At 38.7% G+C, this 19,669-nt stretch overlaps 1 protein-coding gene across 10 annotated transcripts in view; it reads right to left on the bottom strand.

The window, feature by feature from the left end:
• The window catches only part of ROBO1 (roundabout guidance receptor 1), a 736,887-nt gene that overhangs the window by 104,640 nt on the left and 612,578 nt on the right, over positions 1-19,669 (bottom strand). For all 10 annotated transcript variants that reach the window (XM_065064434.1, XM_065064469.1, XM_065064416.1 and 7 more), the window contains one exon: positions 8,578-8,735. In XM_065064434.1, the coding sequence (XP_064920506.1) occupies positions 8,578-8,735 (158 nt within the window). The remainder of the gene's footprint in view (positions 1-8,577; positions 8,736-19,669) is intronic.

Here is a 19,669-nt window from a genome sequence, read left to right on the forward strand (position 1 = left end):
CCTTTTAATCTAACACTGTATTAAGATGAGTTTTAATTCCAGTAGTTTTGTTTAGTGTGAACAAAGTCTATACACAACAAAACCTCACACAGTAGGTTACACTATTACCAGGCATGTTTTGGGAAACACATGAGGTCAGTTTGGTCTCTGTGATAGCCAGCACAAGCATACAGAAACTGGTGTACTCCCCAGTCCACAGATCTTTGCCATTGGGCCACTCTTCCGCTCTTAATCTTTATGCTCCTTCCCTTTCTGCTAATTCCACAGACCAGTATTATCCTTTGGAGATTTCTACTGAAGAGACACATCCCATCAAGTGTGAACCAATGGTTCCCCCTGCTCTACACTTTATTCAGCAACCTTGCGTAGAAGATTCATGGTTAATAATGAGCCATTTAAACCAATTAGAACAATGCCAGGCATTGAGCATGACTCAAACACTTTAGACTAAATGGCTAACGGGCTTTTTCCTCACCCGTTTCCTTGCAGCAAACATCACGCTAATGGCAAAAGCATCTTGTCCCCCAAAGAAGTATTCAGGACAGCTGACTGTAAGAGCTATAGAGAAGGATGGGAATGTCCACATGGGTGTTTTCAAGCCATTTGCTCTGGCTTGGTGCACAGAGACTTGGAGCCAACATGAGCTCACTTTGCCCCTACCCTCAGTGCAACAGAAGCTGTGTGGGCATATTAGCACGACACCGTGCTGGAGCAATCTCGCCTGTCTCTCAGCAGGGCTTATTAGCTCAGGCTCGGCGCCACATTAACCACTGCCATATGGCTGCTGGTCGACTCAAAGAGCGAACTGAATGAGCTCACATCTGCCTGACAAAGTCTGCATAGCTCTGCTCTTTAAAATGGCAAACCTGCGCAAAGCTGCGAGGAGCGAATCTTGTAACAGGCTGGGATTTTCAATCCATGTTTTACTTCAGTGCTTCTAGAAATACAAGCTGTCACTATTAGCAGCTGTGGTCAGGGGTGGAAACTACTTGTGGATGTGTTGGAGATTAAAAGCTTCATCTCGAAGAGCTGAGTCTGAAAAATGATGTATGGTAAGGCTCCAAATAGGACAGAAGATAAAGAAGCAAATGAATACAAAAATAAAAGTATGTTTGATATTTTCTCTTCTTTCTGTTAGCCCTGGCTGTCAGTCAGATTCTTCACAGCCTATAGATGAGCAGGGTCCTCTCTAGCAAAAGGTAATGTTTTTTAGGGCTCAGCCAAAAAACCCACACATTATGTATAAAATGATGGGACAAATGCTAATGAAAAGACTAACAGAACACTGAAAAGAGCTCAGATATGCCGGCAATAATAAAAAAAATAAATTACAAAGAAGTGGCAGCATAGCAGAAGACACAACCAAGAACTCCTTGTCTTAACACAAAAAGAGTGCTTGTGCACATGTGCAAACTTCAGTGGTTTAGACACAGCAGGGGAAAAAGCAGAGAGAACTGAGCAGGAAGATGGGAAAGGTGCCCTGATGATAATGCAGGAGCACATGCCATGGTCAGAGCAGAAAACAAGTGAGATGATCCAGAAGACACATTTTGAATGATTTGTGGAACGTGGTGAGCAGAGAGACTCCAGCAGGAGCAACAGGCACCTGAAACAGAGCTCTAAGCGCGAATAGAAGAAAAAACTGTCATACTTTGGAAAAAAAAAAGAGCAAGAAATAGCAGGATTTAAAGCCATTCTCACTATGCTCTGGGACAGATGTATGGTTCCAAATTATTTTTCACAATCTTTTACATTTTTTTCCCCTTTGTGTGCCAAGTTAACTCACAGCAGCTCCAGTTGTGTCAGCAGAGGAAGCAATATTAATAGTAGAATAAATATAAGTCATTAACAAAACCGACTCTCGATCCTTGAGGAAACCACCATTGTAGGGATCAGTAGACAAAGGAAAAAGAGAGGTAGAGTGGGAAGCCCACCAGCCCACCCTCTCAGGCAGTGAGAAAAAGAGACAGAATGAAGAGAAAGGATTTGGAAGAAAGGAAACTGCTGGGGGGCAAGAAATACATATGGGAATCAGAAGAAAAAATACACTTCTCTCTATAACCCTCCTGGGGCACATAGGAAATTGCCACCTGCCCTTTAATCTGCCCCCAAAAAAGAAAAACAATTAAAATGAAATAAAACCCTGAACTGTAGGTACTTGCTCCCCCGCTTCCTCTCACCCCTATTGCTTCATGTGCTATGCACCCAGGCCATGATCTTTCACACAGGACAGACTATGTTACCATCAGAATTACATCTTCTACAGCAGGGGTGTCAAATGCGTTTTCACGAGGGGCCACATCATTTTAGGACTGTATAAATGTAGGAATAGTTACAGTCCTAAAATTACGTTTGGCCCTTTGAAGTACACCATGAGGCTGATGTGGCCCCTGGTGAAAATGAGTTTGGCACCCCTGCTCTACAGGAACATACATTCTTTTGCTGTGTATCTAGAATATGCAACTTTGGGAGATGTTAAAAGATTAATGATTAATAAATTAATGAAAAAAGAGAGAAGACCTGGGGAAAAAAAAAGAGAGACATGGGCAAGAAAGAAATATGGATAAGCATCTTGAATTAATTTGGAGTGGCACCACACGGTATAGTTTGTAGTATAGTTTGTGTCAGGAGCACAGACTGTTACTCCTGCACAGCACACAACAACGAATTTGATCAGTTTTTGTTTCCTCTGTCTTGATTCACCTCCACTCTGCAATTTTTGCCACTGCAATTTAACTTTGGAAGGAAAGGCACCTTTCCTAAATAGCAAATTAATTTCTGCTTTTTCCACTGTTCCCTCCAATACAAACAAACCTTCCCCTTTTCCTTTTCAAATGACAGGCACAGCAATTTCTTCAATCTCTTGTTATGACAGAGATCATGTTAGGATCACCTATGTAGTTTTAAACTTGGCAAAGCACAATGAGGCTTTGAATGATTCCACCAAGAAGAACGAACCAAGTCCTCTTTGACAATTTGTTAACAAAAACTTCAAGGCAAATAAATAAAATTTCTTCCTGGGGATGGTACCTTTAAGGAAGTTCTCCTGTCACAGCAGAGGATCAGGGGCTTTGTTTTCACACTATGTACAAACCATTTTCATCACTCACTTGTGTAAAAACAGCATTGTGCTTCGTATTTTTGAGTACTTTTTAAAGGCCAGGAAACAAAACAGGAATCAAGAATTCAAGTTACAACTTATCTGAAATAGGAGTGTAAGTCATTCAAAACTCTTGATGTCACGAGACAGCCACACAAAAAAGGAATGAAAACCTGTATGCATTATTCATCCTGTAACTTTGATCTTAAAAGCTACGAAACCTGAACAAGGAAAGATAAATGCCTTCTCAAGCTTTTTCTTTTAAAAATCAAACGAGGATGATTCAGGATAAATGATAGATAAGAGTTAATATGAAAGAGAGGGAAATTGCAATCACAGTACTGCACCAAAGTTTCAATGCAAAGGCTCTGCTTTTTGTATTCAATTACAAAGGACTTCTTTTTTAGGTACCAGCATTCTTTTTCATGTAGGTATATGTAAAAGATTTTACCTATTAAAATTTCATATCCAGTATGCATAGCTTTTTTCTTCTACCACCTATACCATGACTTCATGTGAACAATTAGGAAGCTTTCTGAATCATGGGCTACTACTTGTTTTGGGCAGGGAAAACAGAAGCTGTGAAATCCTGACCCCCAAACCTGGCTCAAACATCAACTTGTTCCAGAGCTTATGCAAGATATGTATACATTCTCCCAATGGGAAAGTATTGATAATTACAGGCACTTTCACATCATCCTGATGACAAATTGAGAAAGTGATCCAAAAGCGCATGGAGGTTCCCCTATCTAGATGGGAGATCCATAAAATCCTCTTTGAACACTTTGTGCTCCTAAGAGTCTGTAATTATTGCCAGATTTTGCCTGAAGATATGTCCCACCATCTTGGTTAGATTACTGATGTCAGCATCTTATATACAGGGAATTGCATTTGGGATTCACAAAGAAGATGGAGCAGCAACACAGTTCCTCAAGGGAGGCTCTCAGCAAACCTAATGCAGACAGACAGCAACTCATCCACTACAAATCAGTGCACACAGACATTTACATAAACAGCAGGCCAAAGCAAGAGAGCCTTTACATTGCAGCATACAGCAGGAGGTTTTGCTTATCTGAGCTTCCAAATTGTTACCTCCAGACAAGCAGCTAGCACTAATCGGATGATAGAGTGCTGCTAGACAGATAGGAGAATAAGGCTGGGTGGATGCAAGGGCAGGTGGTGAGGTGGAGGAAATGGATGGGGAATGAGGTGAAAATCGCATTGCAGTGCTGTGTGGTAGGAAGACAGTGGGGACACGATTTGAGAAGTAGTAGGAAGTTTCGGGGTACAACAGGAAAACGTCTGAGAAGAGAATGGAAGTACACTGAAGGTATTCACAGGATTATTAGCAAGCAGTATTTGCTGCAGTTGCTGTGAGTGCCCAAGTAAGTCATTGCTAATGGTACCCAAGGCCACTGATGCTCCTGCCAAGTGCATCTAGACAAAATACATTTGCAAACACCGAGCCCCGTGATTACAACAGTCAGCAGAAACTAGGAGACTGACTGCACTTCCTCCTCAGCCCAAGGGAATGCAAACTCACAGCTTTTGGCTCTAGGGTGAGGGCCTGAAACACATGGCTACCTCCTAATGGCACTGGGCTGCCATGCAAAGGAGATGGCTAGACTGACAGGGTGGGGAGCTGGCCTGTTCCTGGTGAGGACACCCAGAGGCCCGCAGTCCTGGCCTAGATCTTCACTGCAAGCAATTCGTGGGTCTATGAACCGCACCTGAGAAGACAGCGATTCCAAACACGTAAACACCACTAAAGGCTGGAAACAGAACGAGGAACATCTCCACCCTGCTGAGCTCCCTTCTCTTTTACTCATGGGCAAGACCTTGCAGCTTCTTTCTCCATCGTGTCTCAGCTCCAAGAGAAGAGTCACACAGGCTCTCCTAGTGCAGAAGGAACATTTCAGAAATTGGAAAAATACATTTTATTTTCACCCTGTTTGCAGTGAGAAATTAGAGCTATTCAGTGGACTGCACTAAAGCACTTCTTTTCAGCCACACATATTATGGAAAGGATTCTTGATTTCACAGTAATCCCAGGAGAAAAATTAACTAGATGAGCACAGAATCACACTAGTTCTGCTCTGGTCTCATGATAATTATTTTTCAATTCAATTAAGTTGAAGATAAGCATTTGCTTCACGTGCAAGACTGTCATTGCTGCTTCATTTGTAATATATGGAGAGGGATTAGCCACATCGAGCATATGCTTTCATGCAGTGGTATAAAGAACACACATGAGAAAAATCACGTTTTGCTCCAATACACTGAGAAAACTGTTTATAGACTACAGATTCAAGAGAAGAGAGAAAAACATGTTTTGATAATGATTCTTCATCAGACGCACCCAGTGGACATGAAGAGCCTTCACTGAGACCAACTTGTACTAAAACTGAGCGGTACTGGGAGAGCTGTGCTGGAAGAATATGTCTGTTTCTATAATCCCCATCACAGATAGCTGTGCCCATACCCTTACTTTCATTTTCTCTTTGTTCCATTCAGTACTGTTTTTAACCTGTATTCAAAGCACATATATTTGCCTTACAAATGGACCAAAAATACGCAAAGGCTACTCTGACTTTTATTATCTCACCTACACAAAGATACCGATTCCCTTAACCCCACCAGAACAAAATAATATTTTCTTTTTATTGCATTCCCGAGGAAGTTGTGCCTTAACTTATTTAACTGCTATTTATCAACATCTCTTGCTTCAAACTCTGTCAGGAACCAAGCTACCACCTCTGTTTCTCCGGCACCCTTTATACTCAATACGTAAATCCTAGTTCTGCCAACTCGATGATCAACACTGTCATTGCAGATGGAAACAAATGAAACACCTAAACTTTCATATATTAAAAATAAGGTTGTTTCATGGGCATAGCATATTTTTGAGGAAAGTATAGACGTGAATCAAAAAGGAGGTGTTGAGCGACATCCCTCATTCTGAAAAAAAATACATTCTTAATGTTTATTTTAAATATGTTGTCAGAAAGGAAAGCATTCATATGAAATGCTTTCAAACAGCCTTTGACATTTATAGAACGCTTAAAAAAGGCAATGAGTCAAAGATCAACAAGCCTTCAAGAATGAAAACAACCGGAAATGCTTAGAAGTGGAGACACTAAAGTATTTAATTGATGAAATCACAGTATCACATGCTCATTGGTATTATGTATATATTGAACACCAACACATATAGTTTGACATTTCCTAATCTGCTAATTTCATGGCTTAAAGGTAACATTGGTAAACTGCATTACCTGAAATTTAGTCTGAGTGAATGATAATTTTACCATGAAACGAAAGTAGGTGTTCATTTTAAATACAGGCACTTAAATGATTTTTTTTTTTTTTTAAAAAAAAAGGTTGATTTCATGTAAATGAAATCTATAACTTAAAACTGAACAACTTCAGCCTTATTTCAGCTGTTGTACTCTTTTAATTCTTTATGTTCCTGTTGCTAAACTGAAAAGTAAATGACCTAAGGGAGATAACAGAAATGGAATAATTCTAAGTCAGGTTTAAAATGAATATTTTTGCCCATCTGCCCTTAAGCATGTTGTCCATTCCAGGTCTCAGTCTCCCCTCACCTCCCAGACACTAGCGAGATAATACAGATGGAACTGCAAAGCTGTTAAGACATACATGTGAATTCATATTTATCCACTTGGCAAGATCCTGCTACAGCTTAAGTCGATGCAAATCTGCATTACAATGTACCTGCAGTCTCTTGCCTGTGTTAGAAAGCAGCCATAATATTAATAGTGCTGCTTAAGAGAACGCCAGGCAAATATAACATAAATGAATGCAGTTGAGTTAGCTATCCCAGCACTCTTAATTTACAGCTTGGAAAACAACCACTCATTTGGGCACCAGGAACAAGTGCATATCTACACCTAGATACAAACTGATTTTCATCTGTTTGTTTGTGGAAGCAGAAACTGATAATGCAAGATAACTCCACCAGATGTCATGGTGAAAGAATGCTATGTAGGTATGCATTTGATACAATTACCAGAAAAGAAAACCAAACTGAGGGGTTTTATTCCATCATAAGCACAGTTTTAATAAATACAGGTGGCACTGCCTGTCAGTGATAGTTGCATTTGTTCTGGGTATGTCTTTGTTCCAGCAGCTGGGAAAAGAGCAGTTTTCATGTATAAAGAAATGTACTTAACAGGCAACATCTGAAAATCCTTCAAGCGAATAAACTATAGCAATAGAAAATGCAAGTTTAGAAAGCATTTCCTGAAAAAAAAAGTAGCACTAGAATCTTCTCTTTATCTCAGGTCAATTGACTTGTCACAGTGGGAAGGAGATTTGAAAAGGAAATTGCAAGTTCTTAGCAAGTGTGATTGGAGGAATTGAGTTAATAGCCAGCAATCAGTATAGGTTGGTAGGGTACTTAAAATTTTAAATGTATGCATATGCCACAACTACAGAATGGCTGAGCTTTGTCTTGTTTGGAAAAAACAAATGGAACAACAGGCAATTTAAATCTCAAACAAAAATGGTAATTTTTTACATAGGCTGCTGGGGTTCAAGTGTTCTTCCATTAAAATCTTCCCGCATTTCAGCATATGATTGAAGTATATGAATTGCATGCACCTCTGATCTTGTTTTACACTAGTGATCCTCCCAGTACCAACAGGGTCCTATACGGTATGTGCTTTCAGATGATACGGTTTCTCACCATACGGTAAGATGTTTTGTATCACCATGCTGGCAGCATAAAAATTATTCTTCAACTCCATTTTCCATTGCCATTTCTTCAAGCCATTTAGGCTCAATAGCTTATTGTTTCACATGTCAAAAATTAAAATAAGGATAGTTTTCTGATTTGAGAAGCTAGCTTATCCATACCCTTGAATAATCGTACACTGTATTCAGCAAGCTACAGCTACAAATGAGAATGACAACACCTCTAATGAGAACACAGCTTAACTTGAGAGGCTGGATAAGACATCATCTCTCTAAAGAAATGTGACTATATCCCAAAAGCCACCTTATCCTTTCTCATACAGCACACAACTTTTCTGCACGTTTTTTTTTCAACAGATTTACAAAAGAAGGTCTCACCTAGACTACTAGTATCTCCTCTTTCCAACCAACGGTGGCATATAATATAGGTTGCAGAAATTTGTAGGTGGATAAAAGGCAAGAAAATTATAGGAGAGTGACAAACATAATGAATTTCATCTCCACAAGTTTCTAATTCCTCTGAGGAAGAGAAGAACATTGGTTTTGCATGGTCCTCTTTAACAAACAAATGCATACCCTGCAATGAAGTAGTATGAGACTAGAAGATGCATTCCAAGCTAAATGCAAACTAGCCCTGCCTCTGAGGCAAGGAAAGGACAGATCCTAGAAAGTACAGCATGGCTGGATGCCCACACGCTCCAGAGACTAGTAATTTTAGATTCCTTGATTTTTGCGGTGTTTGAAAATCTTTTTGTACTTACTGTAATTCTCTCATCTTTGTCATCTAGAGGGGTCCCATCTTTTTTCCATGATATAGTGGGTTCTGGGTGACCTCTCGGGGGTTGACATTCCATCACTGCAGGTTCACCCACGGCTACCATTACATCTGATGGATTTTGTCTGAAGTCATCCCGTAGAACTGAAAGAATAAAGAAAACAAAATTAAAATATTATCTAACAATACACTGGTAGCACAGCAAAGTGTTTAGATTTGGCCTTTAATGGTTCCTATTGTCATTGTCATTAATGAACAATTCAGTTTAAGAACTTCATTTGGCATCTGAGGATGATCTCTGGTAAGACAGAAAACCCATGTACAACTCATATTTATCTTTCAACATACAAGCCAAGTGAGTTTAACACAGATAGAGGTGAAAGGCTGACACAGACGTAGGAATGTCCACACAGAAGTCCTGCCTCACTTGGCTGGATGTGGCATTAGTGTCTGCCCAGCATGTGAGCACAGGATTCCTATCACAGCTGAAGAAAGCACAATGTCTTCTGCTCAGGTAGAAGGTCACCTGGGGAGAAGCACGGCAGAGATTGCTTTCCGCGCTTCTTCTTCTGAGACACAAGGTCAGCCTGCCAATAACTCAAAGGTTTTTGGTTCAAGACTGGCCACTGGCCATATGAACTGCACATATCCCTGAATTTATGGCAAAGATGAACAAGCTAGCTAAACCTCCCAGTTCTTCAATGACACTATAAGATGTCAAAAATTTGTGCAGCTTTAGCCAAACTCATCCTTGCAAGTTGGTTTGTGTCTTTTCAAGAACAAAAAAAAAAAAATCTTTCCTGATCTCTGGGAGTCATCTCTAAGACTGAGCCAGGACCACATCCTTCATTTGGAAGAAATCAATTTTACTACCTTTTCACAGAAGGAAACATTTTTATTGTGGCTTCATTACCAGAATTTGTTCTTTCTCATCATTTGGCCAAGCCCAGGTCTACGAAACTCTAGTTCTCTCCAGTCATCCACCATGAATTTTATCAATAGCTGTGGGATTATTTTCCCTTTTGGGAGAGGAGAGACATCATACCGTGCTCAGCAAAGCACTACACAGGGACACAGTTTAACAGAATAATGGCATTCCTAAGTCTTGCCAAGTAAGTGGTGTTAGGTTTAATCTAAAAATAAATAACTCAAATGATAACAAATATAACATTCTAGTCCTCTCCACTGCTGTTACTACAACAACATTGAACAAAGGATATGGTAATGGAAAAGGACATTACAACCAAAGGACTCTTAGGATTTGATGAAGCTGTCACTCTTGCTACCTGCAACAATCTTGTGTCAACAGCAAATAGTGCCAAGAATCTGCAGCAAAAAATACATTCCCTAAGACTTGGAATCACAGGTATGTGGACACTGACTACTGAATAATGGTTTGGTTGTTAATGCTGCTTCAAAGAGAGATGTGATTTATTGTTTGATGCTAAGGAATGTGGGTGTGCTTACAGATCAGCAGGTATAACATTGCCACCTAAACCATTCCTGTCCACAAGGTCTTTCATGCTGTTAAGAGCTTTTAAAATGGTCTGAGGGTAAATGGGTCTTATGCTTTGGGACAGAGGGATATAACTTTCTCACATCTACTTTCTGAAATGCCATATAACCTAAAATGAAGGGAGGGAGCAAAAATGACTCGTAGTTCTTTGTTTTGGAGGATTATTGGCAAATTGCCCTGTCAATAACCAGTAGGACTCATATTTTTTCTCCTCAAGTGCATCTACATTACGTTCAGATACCCTACCATTCCATAGCTACAGTCACAGGCCTATGTGCCCAGCTTTCCTCATTATAACATAATACACAACAGGGAACGTTCCAGATTAATATAGAAGTGTAGATGGGAATCAAAATCGACAAATACAAAATATTTTACCACTGTTCTAGAAATAGGATGATTTCTAGCAGTACCAAAGAACATCTATGTACCAACAAGGCTGAGGTATGCTGCAGATCTCACCAGACAACATCTGAATTTACCAGTCTCCTTCCATATTGAAGCACTAACATTTCAAATATTTCAGTTTAATTATTAGAGGTTTCTGGATGCCCTGGAGGCAGGAGATACTGATGCACTGAAAGAGAATAATCAAGGAAAAAATGTTTCTATCCCTTTAACAATACAAACTAATACAATGGAATGATAGGACTTAATGAAGAAATTATAGAATAATTTAGTTGGAAGGGACTTCTGGAGGTCATCTAGTCTACAATGAGAGGCTGTTGGATCAACATGTTCAACAGAAAAACATCCCCCCCTCCACCCCCCCACCCCCCCCAAAAACCCACAACAACACAAAAAACCACAAAACCAAACCAACCAACCAAAAAAAAACAACAAACAAAACCATTCCCCCCCCCCCCCACTTTAAGCAAACCATGTACCTATTTCTTGGTGTACAAAAACCTAAGAAAGCATGCTCTAAGAACAAAGAAATTCTCTATAAAAAGCAAAACGCACAGATATTTTCCTCTATGGACTAGGGAAAACTGACAGTCTTTTCAGCTTTAAAATTAATCCAGGTTACACAGAAAAGAAATAATATTTTTTTCGGAAAGGTAAGTCAAAAGACAAATCCTTTAGCTTCCCTTCTGTGTCCAACAAAACTTTATTAAGTTTAACCTACATTCTCTCACAGCTTCCTTACTACATTCCTCTAAATTTTGATGCATCAAAATTAGATACATCAAATTATTTTGGCTGTGGGAGCACTAAAATACTACTCACATACACTGAAAGCCTTGCATATACTTATTCCATTTAAATAGAATATGGCTTTAACAACCAGATGCAACTTCTTGTGTTCCCAAGTAGCCCTAGAGCCATACAGATACAGTAAAACATGTAGCATCTAAGTGGCTGGGCTGACACTGCTTCAGCTGAAGTCAAATAATTTCTTCTATTTACTTTAATAGAGACTTGATCTAGCTTGGAGCCACTGGACATAAAATTGCCCCCCCTGCCCCCACGTCCAAACTAGAGGACATAAAACATGAAACAGAAGCTGCACCAAGTTACTGAAAAGCCTCCATATATCCACTTCCCAGTGCCAACAGCACACGGAAGCACAGAAGCCTTTATTTGCTACAGCACGGTTCTATTGCAACATAATGCAGGGGTGTTTTGACCGTGAGTAAGAGCTGAAGATTGTATCACTTGACTAAAGCTAGGAGATATATAAAAAGAAGTGTCCTTAAGTTTGTGGGTTTTTTAAGTCTAGTGAAGTGATCTTAATAAACGCTAAGTGCTTTTCAAGTCTCAAAGGCCTCGTAAATCTAAGAGGAAAGCCTATCAGATAGCACCTCAGATGGCTTTTAGCACCTTAGAAGCAACAAAGAAGTCCAGTACTTGCATAACAAAACCAAATTACTTCAGTAATTTCTACACTCCTAACTCTCAGATCAGCTTTACAAACATAGTACCTCGCCTGTAAACCAAGACCTTTCACAAATTACCCAATGCATAATAGAGTGTTTTAGGAGGACATCAAAGGTCTAGGCTATAGATACATCAAAACAAGTATTTCTTTTCCATTTACTATGAATTATTTTGGCTCTAACCTTACGTAATGAAATGCTAACAAAATATAATCCATTAGAGATTACTCCACAGATAGTCGTTATGTAATTATTTTTGCAGCTGTAAAGTAGATGCATGCTCTCTCTTTTTTTGCCTCAGGCCCTGGCAATCTTGCATAAAGTTATAAATCTAAATTTTTTTTCCCTTACCAATAAAAAAAAAAACAAACAAAAAAAAAAAAACAAACAAACAAAAAAAAAAAAAAAAAAACAAAAAAAACCCAAAACAAACAAAAAAAACCCACCTGTCCTTCCTAGTCAAGGCTCACTCTAAATTAAGAATACATTTCCTTTTGAAGATATATTAGAAATATACTTTCTAATCCAGTACAGCATGTGTTTTCAGTCACCACAAGGTCAAATTTCACCACATGTACTTCTTTCTACATACATGCAGCTGGAATGAAAATTGATAAATTAAGAAGATGCTTGCCTTTTATTTTTTTTACTTTAAAAACAAAACAAACAAACAAAAATTCATCTCCATAGATATAAAGAAAATCCTATATTACTGACATACTGTGGGCAAGGTTTTCTAACGTTTTGCTCTAATATTTTCTGCAACACAATGAATAATGATGATAATTATTGTCATTGCACAGCTAGGACAACTCCAAGATCTTGCTCTGTGAACTCTGAGCTCGTCCCGTGTTTATGCTGTAAAGATTTTTATGCTGTGCTTGCTGAACTAATCAGGGTCAAAAGCAACTTTTGTAACTCCACTTTAAAAGTCAGCTACTCATAGAGCTATTTAAAATTGGGTACTATTCAATCAATAAAGCAATTGCACTTTCCCCAGAGAATCTTTCCCAGAACAGAAAGAAACTAGCAAGCACTTGAGGATAATTTTTTATTGACAAGCAACATAAGTAGAGACAGTATTTTTTGTGTAAAGCCTAAACAGTGCTTTTCAAAATGCAGCACTCAGTGCTTTTTCTTGAGTTCTTATTTGGCTACCATGAAAAAGAGTAGGGAGTCTTTACTGGGTGAAATGGGAGGTAGGTAGTCAGGGGATTTTTTGCATATGGACAGTACAGACATTTAAGAAAATAATATTGTTACAGTTTATCATTAAATATCTGTGATCTACTTCAAAGGCAATAAAAAAAGCTAAGTAAAACACAAGAAAAAAGAAACCAACCAGAAAGCTTTAGACAATAAGTGAAAAGAACAAATTTGTAAGGAACACACTAATAACTATGATACATTGTGGATATCACGCCTTAATGGGTGGTTATCATTTAAGAAGTGGAAATAAGAAAATGTGCTGGAAATTTTGGTTGCAGGTCTATTCTAGTCAGGCTGGCTAGATACTTCATGTTAGATCAGTTCAATGCAGTGCACCAAAATATATCCAGGATCCCTCATCAACCAAGGAATTACAGCCATGGTGACCCCATGAACAGAGGAAGAGAGAGAAATGAAGATGTTTGGGGTGCAGTTTCATAATCGGATTAAGGCAATCTTAATCCATTTCAATTATTCCAAAGGAGACCATCCAGACTTGTTTCCCGCTGAGTCTCCTGCATTGCCCTGGACAAAACACACTGTTTTGCAAGGCTCCTTCTTGGAGAGAGATCAGTGAGATAAAGTGTCACACAATCAGACAACCAAAGAAATCCCAACAATTTCCACTCTTTCAGAATGAAGACGACATAAATGTTCCTTTGTATTGGATCATGTGCCTCAAAAATGAGGAAAGTTGAAATAAATAGAAGAAATGATCATTTCTCACATTGCTTTATAAAACAACTAGCCCGCAAAAAACGAGCAGGTTTCCTCCCAGCAAATAAAAAACATGCGAACTTCAAACTATGTGCCAAAGCTGAGAAATGCAACCCAACTGAATGACCACTGCCCTGCCTTTTGGCTAATTTTGTTACTAAAACCAAAAACAAAACCACAAAAAACCCAAACATGATAGATTTTTTTTTTAATCCACCAATTCTATTTATTCCTGCAAATTTGTAACAAGTATTTAAATGTTTCTTTTCCCTCCTCCCAACAAAACAACAGTATTACAAAGAAGGTTTTCATCTAATATGAGAAAAAAATCCACCACCACCAACAATGTGCACTTGCTGTAAAATGCTCTAAGATTAAGAAAATGATAAATAGGATTCAGGAGGTTTTATAAATGTTCTAATCCCATGAACCCATAATCAAAGAGAAACCAATTATTTCTCAGTCAGGATTGAGCTGTTATTCAAAAGCAGAACAGTTCCTGTAATTTAGAACCAGCAATGATCCCTTTTCCCCACCACCTACTGAACTTGTAATTCAAATTTACAGACCAAAGCAGATGTTTTTGGCATTCAAATATACTGTGAGATGCTGGTCAGTTGGAACAGTGTTTCAAACCAGGTGCTTAATTTTCATTACAATTAACTTAAGCATCAGCCAGAACTATGATACCTTGTTTAAAGACTTTGCTGGCATGAAATAATTACAGATGTCAGAATATAATTTTTAATGCATGCATGCCACTAATGGGGAAGTGTTATGGCACCTAATTATGTTCAAGATAATAAAAAATGCACACATGATCAGATTTAAGATAACATGTAGGTTACCAAAATGTATTTTAGATCTCATTAAACTCTTTAAGAATGCTATCTGGCTTGAGAAAAATATGATCTTTTACAAATGAGAAGTATTCTTTTCTGAACAAAAACCCCTAAAAGTTTCCATGCAGTCATGTGAAGTTAAAGCAAAAACTTGTTTCCTGAAAAAAAATATTTCTTTTCCTCTCTGAAGATGTTAAAACCAGGTTAACACTGGCGCTAACTACAGTACATAGTCATTAAAATGGAACAGAAAGAGTAGGGCTATAAATAGTCAGAAATTACTGTTATGATCATAGGCAATAATTTTATGCAGTGACTGAGTCCAGCAGTATCGTATTGAATGTTTAAAAATATGTCTATGCTTTTATAAAGCCTCCATCAGGTAGGGACTAATTCGATCCAGCAGCCAGCCTGCCTCAGGCCTCCTCACTTCCATCATTGCCAGCTCTCCTCCGATTCCCACCTTCAAACACTTCCACCTCAGCTGTGGGATCTCGCTACACCTTTCTCAGTCCGACTAAAGAGCCCTTGACAGGCAAGCGGGTGCCAATCAGCTCAATAGCTCCATCTCTAATCTTTCAGCCTTCTCTGAGCTTCACAACTACCGAACACCAGGGATGCGGCCCAAGAGTTTAACCCTCTCACAGAGCCGGCCCTCCCGCGACACAGCACTGCCACCATTCCAGCCTAAGAACTCGCACTGCACAGGTTTCCAGGTATAAGAGATTGCTCGTTGTAAGGAGACTTATCATAAAGTGCAGTAAGACGTATGAAATAGTAGCAGTGAAATGAGATCACACTTCTAAAATGTTAGCAAAATGTACTGCCGCAATTACTGTAACCTTTAAATGTTTTAAAATGTTTTCTCTCCAAAGAGTAATGGTTTTGAGTGCTTTTTATACAGAGCCACCAAACTGGCATCTTACTATCTACTGAAGGTCAACAGTTATCTTCTCTGGGAAAAAAAGTCTCATTCCTTCATAGATTAAGCAATACATGTTAGAAAATGTAACACTTGCGTGCTTCTAAATCTAAATCTTCTAAAATGCGCTGATGAGAAATACAAGTTATAAGCTTGACTCAAGCAACATGTTACACTGCGAAAGCAACTAAACATTGAGGCATTTGGCGATACACATACTGAATGCATATGAAGACGTTAAAATAAATCTATTTATTGTCATTCGTTATTCAGTCATCAAGAAACTTAAAATTGTTAACAGAAAGAACTTGCTTAAGGAACAGGTTCCAAAAATGTCTTCTGTAAAAACCGCTGACTTGCAGCTACTGATGATAATGACAAAAATTATGGAAACCACCTGCAATCTGTCTGATTTTATTTCATTAGTTGAAGATTTGGGCTTTCAGCATTGCCAGGAATCTTACTGGGCAACATAGCTGTCATCCCAATACAGTATTTCCACGTGTGGAAAGGAAAGTGTCAATGAATTAGACGATGAATTGGGAGTAAATTAAATGACCAAATCTGATAAGCCATATGAAGAGTAATTTTAACTCCTGTGAGAAGGGCAACTGACAGGCCCAAGAGAGCATGCTGTAGCACTGGGAATCCTAATTAAACCCTGAAGGATCTGTGATGCCTCAGGCATGTGACTCTGAGAGTGTCCCTTGGGTTGATTGAAAATTGAAAACAGATAAGGAGAATAGACCTAATTATTAATTTGATTGACTGTGTACAGAATGTGGTCCCTCTCAACATCTTTCACATATTATGATCTGGGACACAGCATTTACCACCTGTAATCAGAATTTACCTCCTGGAAGAGTAGATTCATTTGTACAGAATACAGACAGCTGTTCACTTATCCTAATTATTTATTTTCTTTTAAATTACTATTATTATTTTATTGTACATTTCATTTTAGAGTTTTGCGGTTATTTGAATCATGCTTCATTACAGAAAATATTTTTAGTGGGACTAACACAGCATATTTCCAGACTTATGGACACAAACCAAGGGCTTTTAGATGCAGTTCACAAAAGAATTGTGTCTTTGGGGGAATCACAGATTAGTTTTCCCTAGGCAAAGAAGGGTTTACATCTTTAAATCCAAGGATTTGTGTGTGTTCTGTAAGTAAAGGCATCCTGACATCCAGTTTGCAATGGACTGCTAGCTGCACTAGCCCTCCTTCAAAGCAGATTATAATAGAAAAGAAGAATCAGATTAAGATACTGCAGTGAGGCCTTGTTTGGCCTTTCACATTAAAGCATAAAGAGGTAAATGAAATTACAAAGGTGATATAAGAACCAAACAATGAAAGAGAAAAGGTGAGAAGACACTACACCAAAATGCCAGAGTTTTCCTTAACTACTTATCTAACCTTGTTTTATAAGCAGAATGGTTTTCTCTTTAAAGAAGACATGAACCAACCCGGAAAAACTACTGTCCTGTAACACACGATTCAGGGAGAAAAATAAAAGAAGGAATACAGGCAGCAAGGACAGAAGCAAACACTTAGCCAGGTTTCAATGAGAACTTAAGGCTGGGGTTTAGAGCACTGGCAAATGGAGCCAGGTGGCAATTGATTGAAAAGGTGTTGCTGCCAAATAGCAAGCTATGCTGGCTTGAGATGTGAAAAACTGACTCTCTTCCCATAGTTTCTAAGCTGGAAAATCCCTCACCAGGCCAAACCTGAAGGAACTTTATTTGTCTTAACTTGTGTTGTTAAAAGAGGAGATGTAACTATTCCACAGACTTGCCAATGAGACTGTGGCAGCACTGCTTCTGTAGTACAGGCAAGGCTTAAATGGCTGATGCTTATAAAATTGCTTTTAATCATCCTTTCACTTGGAAGAAGCCAAAAACTTATCAGGAGATATTTTCAAAGAAATAAATTAACAGTGTTTCTGCAGCATAGCCCTAAATCTGCATATGCACTATGCTACTCTTTTGCTAAGGTTCTGCCTCAAGGCAACAATTTTAGCAGTGTTCTTCTGCTTAGCATCCAAATTTCAGTGTGTTATAAGTGTACCACTCCTATCAGTGATTTTTGAAAGCACCCTATTTCCATGAAAAAATCCCCATTATGATGTTAAAGTGGTTGAAAAATATGACATTTTAATATCAGAGAATATACAGTGTCATTATCACACTCAAACAGCTAAGTCACTTTTCCCTTCATATTCTGGAAAATTATATTCCCCCCATTATATCTGAGGTCAAGCCTGAAACATCATTCAGAAGGTGCAAGATGCAGGCACTTCATACACCTGAGTGGCTAATTCTAAATAACAGCAGAGGTAAGAACAGCATTTGTTGGTGTCAGACACTATAGCAAAAATGCTCAAAAATGTCGCTGAACTATTACATACACTTTTACTCTGTTCTGTTGTTCTGGTTTTATACACAATTTTATTCTCTTGAAAGGACCTACAGACCACAGAGCTCCACCATCTTTTCTCACCTCTCTGGACTGCTCTACAGCAGGATACACCTGAGTTAGACAAGGGACGTTTCGTTAATTATACTTTGCATTTCCAAATGCATGCATATATCAGTCTTATGGTAAGGTTATCCTGTTTCTTTACCTCCTAAAACGTACAAGATGCAAATTGACAACAGATCACCACAGCAGAAGCAGGTAAACTGTTTCAAAATTACATTTATGCTAAATATCATATAATTTTCTAATTACTTTTGCTGGTTTTAGGAAACATTCCAGGAAATCACCTCACGGAAAAATGGCAGACAGCCTTATGCAGAGGTCATAGAGAAACATAGTCTTCATCTAGTTCAATTAACTGCTTTGAGTTAGATCCCAAACAGTACAGGCAAATGTTCGTTCTATTTCAGGCATATTCTATGCTATGAATCATTCCACTTTCTCATCATAAGCACAGCACAATATCATATGCTCAAATGTTTTATTGTTCAGAATTTGACAAACCTCTAGACAGACATCTCCCTGATTTACAATGATAGTTCTTCACTTAGTCAACCATCCAAAGGCTTCAAATACTATAAAATTCTATGTAAAGCATTACTAAAAGTAGCAAAGTTAATAGATACAACAACGAAAAATGATTTCGTAAGCAAATAGACATTACCAAATTCACCAAGCTGGAACTCTGAATTGCATCTCTTGGAGATTTATAAGCTATTGTAAATGGTAAAAGACAATAAAATAATGCAGTAAAGTACTCCTGCGTTTGGACTCTTATTCTGGCTTCAATCCCTATGAGATATTCAAAGGCAACGTGCCAATTGATCAATACGTTAGTATTTAATGTGCAATAAGCGCTACTAAGTAAAAAGCAGAGAAACATTGCCTGTTAACAGAGTCTGCCTTATTGCTGGCAGGAAGGACTGCATGAAGTTTTGGATCACGCCATGTGGTAAAACAGCAGCCAGAAGTCTGATTCAGAATTAACAAAGGGAAACAGAGAGTGATGCTCAGCATGAACACAAATGCACATAAAGCCCGCCAGATTTCATTACTGAAGATTTTAATTTTGATTAAACGCTTCCTTTTATATTGGGTCACACTGATTGTTTTCAACCCTCTGTTTTCATTAATATTTTAATACCCACGGAACATTAAGTTGCGTAACTTCGGCGTTGCGGCGAGAGATAGCATCTTTAATAACAGCTACAAAAGAGGCGCTGGCATCCATCGCGGTCAGACTTCCCAACGCCGCGAGGCCCCGTGGGCTGGTAGGGACTTTGGGGAATGCCACACAACACCCCTGCACCACCACCCAGGAAAGAGAAGTGGATGGCTGTAACGTTGGCTTAGTCTGCTTGAAAGATGAACTTTTAAAGGCTTTCAAGACAAAACAAACCAAGGTCATGCAAACGGCTACTGAAGTCTAAAAGGATCAAGGCACTGAGGACATTTGGTGGAAATGCTGCTTCCATCTTTGTTTTACACCCTGTGAGATACTACAGTATAG

Source organism: Columba livia, chromosome 1 (genome assembly GCF_036013475.1).
Source record: "Columba livia isolate bColLiv1 breed racing homer chromosome 1, bColLiv1.pat.W.v2, whole genome shotgun sequence".
Classification (NCBI taxonomy): Eukaryota; Metazoa; Chordata; class Aves; order Columbiformes; family Columbidae; genus Columba; species Columba livia.